We start from the raw sequence: 16122 nt of genomic DNA on the forward strand, positions 1-16122 counted from the left end.
ACCTATGTACTGAGAGTTTGAATCCTGCCCTATACAGCTTATTGAGGCCTTGTCTACACTTAAAAATTATGTCACCCTAGCTACCTTTCTTAGGGCTGTGAAAAATTTAGTGTCCTTAGCCTCTGTAGTTAGGTTGCCCTACCTCCCAACCCCCCGGGGTAGACATGGCTAGGTTGACAGAAGAAGTCTTCTGGCTCTTGGAGAGATGGATTAACTCCATGACAGAAAAAAACCAAAACAAAACCTTCTGTCCATGTAGGAAGTGTCTATGCTATGGCGCTGTAGCAGCTGTAGTGTAGACCTACCTTGAGAGTATGTTCTGAAAATGATTTACTCTCTGAATTTGCTTCTGCAGGGGAAAGTTTTGCCCTTACAGCAGTGTATAAACTACAATCAACATATAAAAATGTTACTCTAATCCAGAAGACAATTTTTTTTAGGTCTTTTTCACCTCTTTTAAAATGGAAATTTTGCTGCCTCCACCACACCATTTTAATGCTGTGTCACATTGCTGAGGAGGCTTAAATAGAGACTGGGAATGGCTGAGCCATTGCACACATTGAATCTGTTTCCCCCATGTTAAGTATCCTCACAGCTTCTTGTCAAACTGTCTTAAATGGGCCATCTTGATTATCGCTACAAAAGTTTTTTTTTCGCCTGCTGACAACAGTTCATCTTAATTAATTAGCCTCTTAGAGTTGGTATGGGAATTCCCACCTTTTCATGTTCTCTATGTATATATATCTCCTCACTATATGTTCCATTCTATGCACGAAAGCTTATGCTCAAATAAATTTGTTAGTCTCTAGGGGCTAGTCTACACTTACGAGCCAGGTCGACGCGGTGAGTTCGACTTCTCGGAGTTCGAACTATCGCATCTTATCTGGACGCGATAGTTCGAACTCCGGAAGCGCCGCGGTCGACTCGGTACTCCACCACTGCAAAAGGCGGTGGCGGAGTCGGCCTTGGGGCCGCGGACTTCGATTCCGCGCGCCTGACGGTGAGTAGTTCGAACTAGGGTACTTCGAATTCAGCTACGCTATTCACGTAGCTGAATTTGCGTACCCTAGTTCGAACCCGCTTCTTAGTGTGGACCAGCCCTAAGGTGCCAACAGTACTCCTGTTCTTTTTGCGGATACAGACTAACATGGCTGCTACTCTGAAATCAGTGGACTCTTAAGTAGAAGTAGAGAGATTATTTGACCTTTCCGTTTGGCACTGGTGTGACCACTGCTGGAACCCTGTGTCCAGTTCTGTGCCCACAATTCAAGGAGGATGTAGCTAAATTATAGAGGGTTCAGAGAAGAGCCGCAAAAATGATTAGAAACATGCCTTATAGTGATAGACTCAGAGCTCAGTCTGTTTAGTTTAACAAAGAGAAAGCTAAGCGGTGACTTGATTACAGTTTGCAAGTATCTGCATGACGAAAAAATATTTAATAATGGGCTCTTCAGTCTACCAGAGAAAGGTATAACGTGATCCAATGGCTAGAAGTTGAAGCTGGACAAATTCAGGCTGGATATAGTATACACCGCTACCTCGATATAATGCCACCCAATATAACATGAATTTGGATATAATACGGTAAAGCAATTCTCCCGAGGGGCGGGGCTGTGCACTCTGGTGGATCAAAGCAAGTTCAATATAACACGGTTTCACCTATAATGCGGTAAGATTTTTTGGCTCCCAAGGACAGCGTTATATTGAGGTAGAGGTGTAAATTTATACCAGTGAGAATAATTAACCATTGGAACAATTTACCAAAGGCTGTGGTGGATTTTCTCCATCACTTACCATTTTAAAATGAAGATGTTACTAAAAGATCTGTTCTCGGAATTATTTTGTGGAATTTCTGTGGGCTGTGTTGTAAAGGAGGTCAGACTAGATCAGAGGTGGCCAAACTTACTGATCCTCTGAGCCACATACAATAATCTTCAGAAGTTCGAGAACTGGGTGCACCGCAAGAGCGGGGCTGAAGCCCCAAGCCCCAGCAAGCACTTCCCTCGGGACTGAAGCCTCTAGACCCCCTTCCCTGCTGGGCAAAAGCCCCTAGTCCCACTATCCTGCTGCAGAGCAGAAGCCCAAACCCCCCTCTTCCCCTCTCAGTCTGGTAAGTGGAGAATGTGGGGTGGGTGGAGGGCTCAGCGATCTGCACTTTAACTGTTAAAGAACCGCATGTGGTTTGCAAGCCCCAGTTTGGCCACTCCTGGATTAGATGATCACATTGGTCCCATTCTGGCCTTCAAATCTGTTAATCTGTGAAAAACAAAGGGTTGGGAGACAGCAAGTCAGTTGCACTTATCTGCCCATTCTGTAAAACGGACACTATGTCTATGTGACAGCCTATTTCAGCATAATGTATGTCCCTCAGGGGTGTGAATAAACCACCACCCTAAGCAACGACAAGTGCTCGTATGCACAGTGTTATGTCTGCGGGAGGAGCTGCTCCCGGCGGCATAGCTTCTGCTGTTCGTGGAGGTGGTTTTATTATGCCAGCGAAAAAGCTCTCTCCCATCAGCATAGAGTGTCTTCGCCAGATGTGCTGCAGCAGCACAGCTGCCCTAAGACAATACCAACCTCCAGAGGTGGTGAGGGTTAACTAGTTAATATTTATAAAAAGCTACATAAGTACCAAGTGTGATATTATTTACTATTAAATTAATTCTCAGTAGTGACTCCAGGACAACCTGGAAAGGAAAATCACTACATTTTTCCCTCTGTATGATTGAACTTAACGGAAAATTTTTGGTATGTGTCCTGACAATAGCAAATGTTAGAACTTTGTGCTTTTGGTCAATACAAGGCTTGTTTTAATACCATAATTTCTCCATAAGTAGGGTTCTATATTTTATCTGAATTTTTTTCAAAGATATGAAACCCTTCAGTAAATTTAATTTTTTATAACATTTTTTCAGTCATACAGATTTTTTTGTAAACTACACTGTATTTCATTCTTTGTGTGGTGGTTACTTTTGCCATTATTTAATAGTTTTGTTTGTTCCTGGGAATAATATGGCCCTCTAGTGGTAAAAGTATTTCACATTTCATGGATTTTAAAGATTAATTTAAATGCTCTTAAAACATTCTTGAAGAAGAAAATATGAAAGAACTAAAATTGACATGATGTGTATATAAAGTAATTCACTAAAATAAAAACTAGACCACATTTTAAACATCTGTTCTACTCAGATCTTGAGAGGTAAATTCAGGGTTCTGATTTCTTTGCAGCAATACATGACCTTCTAGATGCCCAGTTATTATTACTCTATTATTAGTATTGTAATGGCTAGGGTAGGGATTCCAATTATGTATCAGAGCCCCATAGTAGTAGCTGCTAATGAAACTTTGTGTTATGCTTTGGGGTCAGTGATACTGTTTCAAGAGAAAAGCAGGATTTGGCACTGTTACTTTTCACTTTTGAATTCTGTCTGGATTAGCTCTTATCTGTCAGATATTTTGTTCAAACAGAAGTTGGGTGGCATTCTTACTACAAAAAATAGCTTCTCTTTTAGTGAAATGATCAGTACGCTTCCACTGGTGTCTGTTGCACCAAAACATTCTGGATTTAGGGCCAGATTAAGGAATCCCTTATTTTCATTGGTGAGCAATTACTTTCATTAATAGTTCTGTTGGCTCCAAAGGGATTACTTGTATGAGTAAGGGGGTTCACAATCTGGCCATAAAGAATAATAAAATATCTTGTTGAAGCAAAGCACTTTTGGCCAGATCCTGCTTCATTATACTAGTGTAAATCCAAAGCAACTCCTCTGAGATCAGTGGAATTACTTCAGGTTTACGCTGGTGTAACTGAGAAGAGAATTAGGCCAAATAGTCAATGTTAACCTCCTGAGTGCTGGTACTTTCTGGGCAATAAGCCAAATGAACATGTAAGTGAATTCTGCATGCATAGAAATCCTGACCCAAACCATGTAATGTAAATTGTTGGTGTGTAACATGAATAATGGGAAGTAAGGAGAACCGTGCCTCCACACAGTTGATGGTGGGAGGGAGGACGGGAAAATTTAGTGTCTGAATGGCTTTTTTGTTTTACTTTAGGAAGGCATAGTTGAAAATCTATTTAAGTGGGCCCGAGAGGCGGATCAGCCATTGAGGACTTATGCAACTGGGTTGCTAGGAGGTGCTATGGAAAACCAAGATATTGCTGCCAACTACAGAGATGAGAACTCTCAACTGGTAATGTCCACATGAGATGCTTTCCTTTTCGTGAGAGGGGCATGAAATTATAAAACCTTTTTTATTTGCCTGGGACTGCTGACATTTATGAAATAGTATTTTATGCACGCTTTAGTGGCTCGAATAGTAAAACTGAAGGAGTAAATGCCTTTTGGTTCATTCACCTTCTCCCCGAAGGCATATTTTTTTGATGGTATGTTTTGTGACCCAATTTCTTGTGTTCTGTGGGTGGCATTTTCAAAAGTGCTTATGGGAGCTAAGAACACAAGTACCGTTGACTGTCAATGGGAGTTGTTAAGTGCATTTGAATATTCCACTCAAAGTCCGTAGCTATCACATGTCAAAGCTCACATATTGGACACATGCTATAAAATGAAAGGCTGAACAACAAAGAAACAACTTAACGTGAAATAACTTTTTTTTTTTATGTGAAGCCTGTTATCACTTTAGTTTTGTGATGCCTTATGTAAGTTGTCAACACATAAATGGCATAAATTTAGATCCATATGGGACAGGTGAAATTAGCTCTCAAGTGAATACGATACATCAGTGTATGAGCAGGATTAAGTTCATTCTTGCACAACTGAGGTGAAATTGGGGCTTGAGAGTTTTGTAGAAACTTCAGTCAAGTTTGATATAATTACTGCTGCAGAGGTAGTGTGCACTTGCCACAGACTAAGGGAGTAGAGGAAACATGCAGGGGACACAAAGGATCTTCTAGCATATGTATTCTGGCTATAGCATTTCTGTTGTTGATTACAACTCCCAGGCCATCTCTTCATCAGTCATAAGGATGTTGGGTATTGTTGGCCTTATTCATACAGGAAGCAATTATGGCTTAAAGTACCTTCCCTTTTGCTTGATTAGAATTCTTTAGGTTTAAATATTTGAGGCAGATTATTTCTGGCCCAAATGCAGACCACAGCATGCATGATACCTTATGCTAAAGACCTGGATCTAGGGTAAGCGTGAGAAGACTTACAAATCTGGTAATGGCCAATCTTTGGAGTAGGCTAGATGGTCTATTTGGTTACTACATGAAGTCAGTGGATACATTTTTACTTGTTTGTTTGCATGACAGGTAGCTTTGGTTCTTCGACGGCTACGGGAGCTACAGGGTAATGAAATGACCATGAAACAGGAAAACAAGCGTCCCAGTCCTCGGAAGCTGCCTTCGGAACCTCTGTTGCCTCTGGATGAAGAGGCTGTGGATATGGACTATGGGGAGATGGCAGTAGATGGGGAGCAGGAGGAAGTTGCTGGGGATATGGACATCTCCTTTCATCTTGATTCAAGCCACAAGACCAGCAGTCGAGTGAACTCTGCCACAAAGCTTGAGGACGTGGGACTAAGGAAAAGCAAATCAGGGAAACAGCATGAAAGAGACAGCTTCCGGAAGGCCAAACAAAAACTGGGCTTCTCTTCTTCAGAGCCAGAGCGGATGTTTGTTGAGTTATCCAACAGCAGCTGGTCAGAAATGTCCCCATGGGTAATTGGCACCAACTATACCCTTTACCCTTTGACTCCTGCCATAGAACAGAGACTAATTTTGCAGTACCTGACCCCCTTAGGAGAATACCAAGAGGTAAGCATATAGGGGAGGGGATGAAGCGGACTGAGTTTTAATTATTTTGATGAGACTTTTGTATGTTTTACTCTTGGCAAGATTTACTTTTAATCAATAATTGTCAGTGAAAGTTGATTTCTGTTGACACACTGAAATAGACTAAAACAAATCAATTGGTGACACCAGGCAGAGGATTTCCTGTGCTGCCTCAGCACCGGTGACACCTGATTTCGGGAGTCACAAGATACAGGGAGGGGTAGGACAGAGTAGAGATCCCTGGCGAGGACTGCAAGATGAGCCCTTGGCCACAAGGGCGATCACCCCACTGCTGAATGGCTCCTGTGGCATGGAGGGAGCCCACTGCAGTCCTGCTGTCACAGTCCCACTCTCTCACTCGTGAGTTGGGAGTGAAGGGGATCTCTGTTTTGCCCTGCCAGAACCGCAGCCTTTGCCACACCCATAGAGACTGGGTGTCACTGGCCCTGTGGCCATGCAGGGTATCCTTTGCAGCTCAGTGGTCCCTCACTCCTGTGACAGTGGAGCTGCAGAGGGCAACCTGCATGGATTGCGGGACCAGTGACATCTGATCCCTGCAGGCATAAAGTGCAAGGGAGGCCGTGGTCTCCTGGTTCAGAGGAGTGGAGACCCCTGGCCAGGACTGCAAGGAAGTGGATGAGCCCCCAGCAGTTCCAGCCTGGGACAACCTCCATGCTTCTGGCTGGTGTGTGAGTGAGTGGAGCCAGTGACATCCGGTCCCTGCAGGCGCAAGGTGTGGGGAAAATTGCAGTCCTGGCCTGGTAGAAGAGAGACACCTGGCCAGTACTGCGAGGAGGAGTCATTGTCCCTGGCCATGGAGGATGCGACTCCACTTCTGAATGGCTTTATTCCTGGGCATGTGCCATTCAGCAGGGTGGTGTCCACCCCTGCCGCTGGGGACTCATTGTCATCCTCATGGCCCTGGCTAGGAGTCTTTGCTGTATCCCGTTAGAACCCCAGCCTTCACCACACCTGCAGGGATCCAGTGTCACCAATCCTGTGGCCATCAAGGGATCCCTCTTGAGCTCTGCTGACACGGCCCCACTTGCTCACTCACCAGCGAAGAGTGTGGGAGCTGCCCCTGGGCAGGAACTGTTCAGCAGTAGGATGGCCTCCCCCAGCTGGAGGCTCATTGTCCTGCTCAGTCCTACCTGGGGGTCCCTGCTCCATCAGGCCTGGATGACTGCAGCCACACCTTGAGCCCTGGTGTCTTGGGCCCCTCGGTTGCACAGTTAGCCCCTGCAGTCCCACTGTCAGCGCTGCTAACATGAACTGCAACCCTATATGCCCCACAACTGTAAAAATAAAAATAGTTAAAAATAGAAAAAAAAACCCTTAAAAATAAAAATAATTATCAAAATTAAAACAAAAAAATAATCAAATTCTGCCAACCCTATGTATGGTATTAGGGGGAAAGATCTGAGTGCCATAGTTCCATTTCAGGATGTGTCCTGAATGTGGCATAGGTCACAATTTACACTTTAGGAATCTATAATCTTCAGACTAATTGTTCATTTAAAATGTGAGACCTAAATGGTTAAGGTGAAACTAAGTGGAAGTCCTGGGTAACAGTTATAGAGTAGGTCACTGGGAATCAGACTCCTGGATTCTATTTCTTTTTCTTAACTCTTAGGCCTGGCCTACACTAAGGGTGGGGGTCGAGCTAGGGTACGCAAGTTCAGCTACGCGAATAGCGTAGCTGAACTCGAAGTACCCTAGTTCGACTTACTTACCCGTCCAGACGCGGCGGGGTCGAACTCCGCGGCTCCAAGGTCGACTCCGCCACCGCCATTCGCGGTGGTGGAGTTCCGGAGTCGACCGGAGCGCGCAGGGAGTTCGAACTATTGCGTCTTGATTAGACGCGATAGTTCGAACTCGGAGAAGTCGAACTCACCGCGTCGACCCGCGTGGTGAGTCTGGACCTGCCCTTAGTGATTTGTTGTGTGAGACGGGGCAAATATTGTAGGGAAATTGTATATGTTTCAAGATATCTGTAAAATTAAGATTAACACCCTACATTTGTAATGTGCTTTGAGAGGAAAGATGCCATGTATGTGTGAAGTGTTAAAGCAAGTGCCTTGTGTGACTGCTTCAGTAATCCTGGTTTGTGGAAGTTAGCTCCATTCATGCTGCACAGAAAAGCTGAAAAATGGAGCTGTTCGCTTTGTTGTATATCTGGACACAAATAGGTCTGTCGAGAGGCTGTACCTTTGCTTAGAAAATTTCCCTTGATTAACTTGGTCTGAGATGCAACACAGCAACACAAAATTGCCTTATGGCATACCTTATATGTGCGTATGCACTCTTTGCTTCTGAGAGAACCAAAGAAAATATGGGACTGTCATAATAATCCCCATGTATTGCTGCATGCTGGATGGCATGCAGTCTGTCAGCAATAATAAGATATAAAATTTTGAGTTAATACTTGTACATATAATTTTATATGAAGGGGTTTTGGCTTTGTTGCCCTGCTCTCCTGTTTTTTGTTTGGTTGTTGGGTAGTTGTCTTTGCACAGATGGAAAACGGAACCTATCGCCAGGGTGTTCCTTGTATGGACATGTCATATTCTTACAGAAGGAGTGGCTTGAGATTTCCATGTGGCCGCTGTCATGCACCTTGCTGCAGTCAGCAGATGTATTACAAGAGGTCTGTTAACCTTTATTGCTTCCTATGGATGGAGCTGGGTACCTTTGACCTCTCATAACAGGTATCCTCTAATAGGGGAAAAGTGGGGTTTGGGAAAAGAGTAAAAAATAAAACAGATCTTTTAAATGCTATGAAACATTGAGCAAGTCTCTCAATTCTCACTGTTCTCAGCTGCTCCCTATCTTCATGCAACTTGGATCAAGAGAGTTGATGATGTTCTACATTGACCTGAAACGGACCAATGATGTGCTGCTCACCTTTGAAGCTCTAAAGGTAAATTACTCTCATAGTGCAAAGAAGTTGTGTGTTGAATTGTGGTGTGTTGAACCAGATATTTGCTCTGCAGGCTCAAAGGTTTCTGAGGTGAATGCTCTTCTCCTTCAGTAGATGTCACCTGTATGTCGTGCAGGCTGGCCTGGGATTGGAAATGGAATCAATTTGAATCAGATGCTTCCTCACTCTGCAAGGACAAAGCAAACAACAAGTGGGAGAGACCACTTCCCATTTGTCATATGAAATAAATGGGGAGTGATTTCTAGTGGGGAGAGCAAGTGAATAAATGTTGATTGCAGGTTCTAATCCTGACATTACTGCTAACTGGCTGTGTAACCTTGAACAAATAACTGAAGTGCAGTTAGGTTAAGATTCCCTATGTGTAAAATGAGGATTCTTTCCAGCCTTTATAAAGTTCTTTGAGTGTTAATATTCGCTTAACATCGTTTTGTTTAAAGTTGCATTTTTCAGGAACATAACTACAACATTAAGCGAGGAGTTACTGTATAATAGAAAGATGCTGACGTAAGTTAAATCTTACATTCTGCTGCCTGTGATGGTGGGGAGAATAGGAATTAGGGAACCAAATTTCTCTGCTACTTCCCTATACAAGTAGCAGGGCAGGATCTTTCTCAAGTGTTGCCGAGCACTGAGAGAAGTATGGGGAATCCCACACTAACCTGATTTCTTTTCTTAGCATTTGGCATCGTTGCTGCTCCACAACAAGTTTGCTACGGAGTTTGTTGCTCATGGAGGAGTGCAGAAGCTGCTAGAGATTCCTCGTCCTTCCATGGCAGCTACAGGGGTCTCCATGTGCTTATATTATCTATCCTACAACCAGGATGCCATGGAGAGGGTAAGAGACATTCCCTTACTAGAGTTGTAGTGATTCACAGGGTATCAAGAAGCTCTGTGTCATGGTTGGTTCAAACAATGAATGAACAGTTCAATGGTAGAGTTGAAGAGCCAGCTGCTGTTTTGAGGCCATGGCCTGTATAGATTAGGAGTGAAGTGAAAGAATATGTACAGTACCACTGAGAGAGTGTTTGAGTATGTTTAAGCATGGGGGTGTGTAACTCCTTCCAGGAGGTGTATCTGGGGGCATAGCAGAACATAAAATCACAGGAAAATTCGCCAACCCCGCTTCCTAATTTTGTAATCTGTGTTATGTAGAAGGTCATATGATCATATTGCTCCCTTCTGGCCTTTCAAATCTATGAATTAGTGGCTACTGATTTACTGGGATTGCTTTTCCACATAAAATCCAAGCTTGGGTGGCTGCTCTATTGCACGGTCCAATGGGAGGCTCCAAAACAAGCAGTGAAACTTCATGAGGCCACCCACACTTCATTGTATAGTGCACCTGCAACAGTGGTTCACCGTTAATCTGGGAGGGCGTATCTAGTGGGATCCCACAGGGATTAGTCCTGGGTCTGGTACTAGTCAATATTTTAATTAATGATTGGATAACAGGGTGAAGCGAAAGTTTATAAAATTTGCTGATGACACCACGCTGGGAGGGGTTGCAAGCACTTTGGAGGATGGGATTAAAATTCAAAATGTGATAAATTGGAGAATTGGTCTGAAATCAACAAGAAGAAATTCAGTAAAGACAACTGCCAAATACTATGCTTAAGAAGGAAAAATCAAATACACGAGTACAAAATGGTTGTAGGCTATGTAGTATGGCTGAAAAGTATCTGAGGGTTATAGTGGATAACAAATTGAATACAAGTCAGCAATGTGATACAGTTGCAAAAAAGGCTAATATAATTCTGGGGTGTTTTAAAAAGAGTTTTGCATGTGAGATAATGGAGGTAATTGCCCCTCTCTGCTTGGCGCTGGTGAGGCCTCAGCTGGATTACTTTGTTCAGTTCCAGGCACTGCATTTTAGGAAAGATGTAGATGAATTGGAGAGAATCCAGAGGAGAGCAATAAAAATCATCAAAGGTTTAGAAACCAAGACCTGTGAGGAAAAGTTTTAAAAAAACTGGGCATGTTTAATCTTGAGAAAAATAGACTGGGGGATGGGGGAGACCTAATAAGTCTTCAAATTTATTAAAGGCTGTTATAAAGAGCACAGTGATCAACTGTTCTCCATGACCACTGAAGGTAGGACAAGAATTAATTAACTTAATCTACAACAAGGGAGAGTTAGGTTAGATATTAGGGAAAACTTTGTAACTATAATGATATTAAGCTCTGGAATAGAGAGTTTGTGAAATCCCCATCAACGGAGGTTTTTAAGAACAGGTTGGACAAACACTTGTTAGGGATGATCTGGGTTTTCTTGCTTCTGCCACAGCACAGTGGACTGGACTTGGGGCCTCTTGTGTCCCTTACAGCCCTGCATTTCTCTGATTCTATGAAAGCATGGACAGCAGCATCACCTTTGTTATGTAGGAGGTCAGACCAGGTGATCATAATGGTCCCTCCTGGTGTTCAGATCTATGAAGCTATGAACAGAGTAGCTAAGGAGAGTTATTTCCCTACCTGAATTTTTGTCTTGTATCTGCCACTAGGAAGTTGGTCCTTGTCTCCTCTTGTCAAATTATGAGAATCTGCTAACAACTTCCCTCCATTTTTGGTCTGTTTTTAAATTGCTTTCATAGAATATCATAGAATATCAGGGTTGGAAGGGACCTCAGGAGGTCATCTGAATAGTATGTTATAGAATGGCTGCTACAAATGTAGTTTTGTGCAATGACTGGCTTCTTCTTAAAATGAGACGGGCTGGATATAACTCTCTCAGAATACAGTAACTAGTTCTGAGTTGCCTGGAGAGGTCACTGCACACTAACTGAAGCTGTTCACAATGTAACTCTTGGAGCAAGGAGCCTTGCTTTTGTTTCTTCTATGATACTCTGTTCTGGTAGGTACCAAATTGGGGTACTGGAGCGCTGGTCTCTAAAGGGTGTATGGTTAAGAGACTTGACCATAGATCATATCTTTCATTTAACACTCTGATTGTGGCTACGATCTCTGAGCCCCTTTAGACAGGTTTTGGTGGTACCCTGCATTTAGCCCCACAGGTGTACCACACTTTCAGAGGGACAGTAGGCTACATGTGGTTCCTGGCCATATCACCGTAACTTCTTATGCTCTCTTTTTCAACTAAGGACAATAGCAACTAAACTAGTAGTTAACATAAGAAACTACACTTCTGCCTATTAAATTCCTTAGTGTCTGGCTGTTCCTGAGTGTCTGCTTATTTCTTTTCTGTTTGACGCCAACTCCAGTAAATAGGTAGTGTACAGATTTGTGGTTATCCTGCATGATGAGCCGTTAACCTGGAGCTAAAGAAGGGTTTCTGCTAGTATAGCACGGTGAACACCACTATCCCAAAGCAATGGCAGTTACCCAAAATCTCTGTATAATTGGCAGCCAGCACATCACTATCATCTGACTTGCTAGCCAGTTCCGCCAGCTGTCTGGCAGGAAGCAAAGGGGAGTGGTTCCAGAAAACACAGGGCAGGGGATGGAAAACTAGTTAGCTAGCTTGATCTAACTAGAGCACTTCTAGTTACTGGCACTTAGGATCCTCTTGTGTCTGTACACTCCTGCTGCCCTAATAAGGAGAACCTGTTCGACAGGCTTTTCCAATGATCCAAACCCCACTTTTCTGAAGCTCCTAGTTTATATTCAGATGTAAACTCTGCAGGTCAAAGAACATTTCTGTTAGTCTAAGCTGCCTCTCCTGTGCTTGATAAATATAAATAATAATCTGAATCAAGGTTATATTGTCTGACCTTAGCAAGGCTAATGGGCTTTTGGATTTTTTTTTAAAAGTATGGTATATGACTAAAGATAACTGGTTAATAAAACAGCTTGTTAACAATCACACTTCCTATCCAGAGAGGTGGGACCATGGTGCAGTCAGCCACTGTGGGCTAAATGGGGCAAAGTCTTTTGAGCCACGCACATGTTTTCGAGTTGTGTCCTTCGGTCTGAGATTCAGAGTTTGTGCTCATTGCTGCTCAGGATAAAAGCAGCTGTATTAGTAATTACTTCACTTCTTATGTAGCCAGAGGTGACTGTCTGAGTGTAAGCACGCACTCAGTGTGTCTGTCTCCAGGATGGGAGGGTTGTCATTGCACCTTTTGCTTTGTAGGTGTGCATGCATCCCCATAACGTGCTGTCGGATGTTGTGAACTACACCCTGTGGTTGATGGAATGCTCCCACGCCTCGGGCTGCTGCCATGCTACCATGTTCTTCTCCATTTGCTTCTCCTTCCGTGCTGTCCTGGAGCTCTTCGACAGGCATGATGGCCTCCGTCGCCTAGTGAACTTGGTAATGATTACAGTCTCCTTTTACGTTCCAAGACATTGCTTTAGTGTCAAGTTTTAGAGCTCTTACCTTTATAGCTGTAAAGAGCTCCATTTTCTCCAGCCCTCCCTCCCGTTGGAATGGATGGAGGTGGGATGTGGGGATTCTGTGTGATGGATGTGAGTAGCCTGCCTCCCCATTTTGGGGTCATTTTTACTCTCTTCTCACACTCAAAGATCCTATGATTATCAGGGCCGGCTCTAGGTATTTGCCGCCCCAGGCAGAAAAAAATCCCAAAAAAACACCTCAGCACAACAGCTGAAGCGCAAAAAAAAAAAAAAAAAACCTCCCGGAATGCTGCCCCTGGAATTGTGCCACCCCAAGCACATGCTTGGTTTGCTGGTGCCTAGAGCCGGTCCTGATGATTATTGTCTTCAAGGCTGAGGACTGGGTGACACTTCCCAAACATCCTGTTAGTGCTCCTCCTTGGTTGGGCAATGGCTTCTTGATTGGGCAATGGCCTATTAAATTCTAACTTTGGCTTAGTTCTCAGACCTTTCACCTCATGAGTGATACCATTCCACCAACGTGTATTCTAATCCTCATGTGATTGCTGTAGAAACATCTTCTCCAGATCTGCCCAGGTGTGGCTATTGGATTTGCCTTTGGTTTTATGCGTAACGGGGGAGAGGGAGCTACTCTTCCTGGAGAATATTGCTATTCACCCAGTCATATCTCTGCAAAAAGAGGCTTCCATTTAATAGCTAAAAGAGAACACAAATCTACAGTTTCAGCTGTGATATTTGATATCCATCCTGATAGTGAGGTTAGCTCTGTAGGGTAAGTTTTCGTACATATGCAGTTGGCAGTTGTAGGCATCTTACTCCTGAAGAATGAGCCTAGTGAAAAGATGCTTCCCCTTTCTTGACTTGCTTTGTATAGATCAGCACCTTGGAGATCTTAAACCTGGAAGACCAGGGAGCCCTCCTGAGTGACGACGAGATCTTTGCCAGTCGCCAAACTGGGAAGCACACCTGCATGGCCCTGCGCAGGTACTTTGAAGCTCACCTTGCCATCAAACTTGAACAGGTGAAGCAGTCGCTCCAGCGCACTGAAGGTGGCATTCTGGTCCATCCGCAACCACCATATAAGGTGAGCAGTCTGGGTGTGAAGTTTTCACATTGTCACAGATATGGAAATGAAATAATGTCTTCTGAAGTCGGTGGAATCCATGCAGGACACACAAGACTGTTTTTTTTTTTTTTTTTTTTTTCCCCCCAGTGATCTGTCATGGCAATAGAAAAATGGCTGTAGCAAAGTTTCAGGGGGTATTTGGCTTCCATTTAACTGGGAGCTGCCACTTCTTTCCCATCAAAGAGTTAAGCTAAGAGTGTCTAATCAGAACTTTTTCATCACATACCTACTTCCTTCTCATGTTTTTCACCTCTGAAAGGGCAAGATCAAGAAAGTTTTTAAAGGTACTGAAGAGAATTTGGGTCACGTTGTGAGATTCTGCTCTGGCAACAGAGGGAACAATCCTCTCTGTGCCCAAGGAGGACAATAGTCTTTAGAAATAAGCTAAGAAATCCTTTGTGTTACCTTTAGTTCCTATTTTTTCCAGATGATCTTAAATTGTAAATCCATTAACCATTCGTCCTGAGGGAGCAAATTCAATACATTTATGGTTTCTGTTCTGATGTTTTGCTGGGTTTTTAGATGCGAACTGAAAAGACAACTTCCACTTCTGTGGAGTGACAAAAATTACACTTAAAGTTTAATTCAGAAAAACAAAGGAATTAAAAATGCAGGAATCTTATGTTAGTCACTTTTCTTTTATGTTGTAAAAACATGTTTATTGAAATGTATGAAAGATGAAGTGATGAAGGTTGAGAAAAAAGCCTATTCAGGTTTTTTCTTTTTTAAATGATTTTTATGGTTGGAATTTAGGGACTGTAACTCCATTTTACTGCAGCTTTTTGAGAGTTTGAGTTATATTAGTGTAAAATTCTTACTGATCTCTTTCTAAATTGTGTAGTAGTTAGTGTATATTAGCCCCATGAGGCCAGAACTTTATTTTGATACAACCTCTTTCTTAGCTTTTCTCAAACTCACTTGTCATTTCTAGGTCTAGTGGGAAACTTGAAAGATATTGTTTTAGTCATTTCTCTAGCATCTATTGTAGTGGCAGCTACACTAGATAGTATAGTAAGGGAATAAAGTGCAAAACAACAGCAAGTTAACTATGAATGAAATTGTATTTATTTTATCTGCGTGGTATCTTAATGGCCACTACACTTGGATGTTAATGCAACTGCCAAGGGGAGTGATTTCCTAAGAATATAGAGTATAATCTCTACTAAGCATATAACCTTTGTGATAGCTCTTTAATTCACCCTGCCTCCTCCCTACAGGCCTGTTCCTACACTCATGAGCAGATTGTGGAGATGATGGAGTTTCTAATAGAGTATGGTCCAGCACAGCTCTACTGGGAGCCAGCAGAAGTCTTTCTCAAATTGTCTTGTGTGCAACTCATGCTCCAGCTTATCTCTATAGCATGCAACTGGAAGACATACTATGCCAGGTGAGACAGTAGATACTATACTGTACTGCTGCATTTCCCAAACTGTAGGGTGCAACTCTGTAGTTGGGCATTAATACTTTAAATAAGAAAATTTTCCCTTTTTTATATTAAACAGAGCCCCAACATCTAATTAAGGGCACACATACACAGTGTCTCGTTATCTGCAGGGAGCCTCTGCTATAGTCATGTAGTTAGTGTGTATGAAAGGAGGAGTATCATTGATAGTTGAACCACAGTGGAAACATGATGATGTGAATTCCATAAGGGCTCTACAGAGCCAGAATGCTCTAGTGTTCAAGAATCACTGGTAAAATAGAAGCTAAGTAGATATTAACCACAGTCTTAATCCACTGCATTTCCCATCCACCCCTGACTTTGCTTACTTTTCATTGTGCTTGCTTAGTAGCAGAAAGCAATAACCACGGCATTGTTGGAGACTAGAAAACATAATCTTTCATAGTGCAGACAGAAGGGAAAAACCAACTATTTAGGCTGCCCTACAGAGGGCAAATCTCCATTAGCTGGGTCAAGGAGGGATACTTCTCATCTCTCTGTGT

General features: G+C 42.9%; 1 protein-coding gene across 8 annotated transcripts in view; it reads left to right on the forward strand.

Annotated features, from left to right (window-relative positions):
• Positions 1 to 16122, forward strand: part of DCAF1 (DDB1 and CUL4 associated factor 1) — a 122110-nt gene that overhangs the window by 47794 nt on the left and 58194 nt on the right. For all 8 annotated transcript variants that reach the window (XM_039546150.1, XM_039546149.1, XM_039546151.1 and 5 more), the window contains 7 exons: positions 4057 to 4194; positions 5276 to 5779; positions 8616 to 8717; positions 9415 to 9573; positions 12829 to 13008; positions 13927 to 14136; positions 15396 to 15565. In XM_039546150.1, the coding sequence (XP_039402084.1) occupies positions 4057 to 4194; positions 5276 to 5779; positions 8616 to 8717; positions 9415 to 9573; positions 12829 to 13008; positions 13927 to 14136; positions 15396 to 15565 (1463 nt within the window). The remainder of the gene's footprint in view (positions 1 to 4056; positions 4195 to 5275; positions 5780 to 8615; positions 8718 to 9414; positions 9574 to 12828; positions 13009 to 13926; positions 14137 to 15395; positions 15566 to 16122) is intronic.

Source organism: Mauremys reevesii, linkage group 7 (genome assembly GCF_016161935.1).
Source record: "Mauremys reevesii isolate NIE-2019 linkage group 7, ASM1616193v1, whole genome shotgun sequence".
Taxonomy (NCBI): domain Eukaryota; kingdom Metazoa; phylum Chordata; order Testudines; family Geoemydidae; genus Mauremys; species Mauremys reevesii.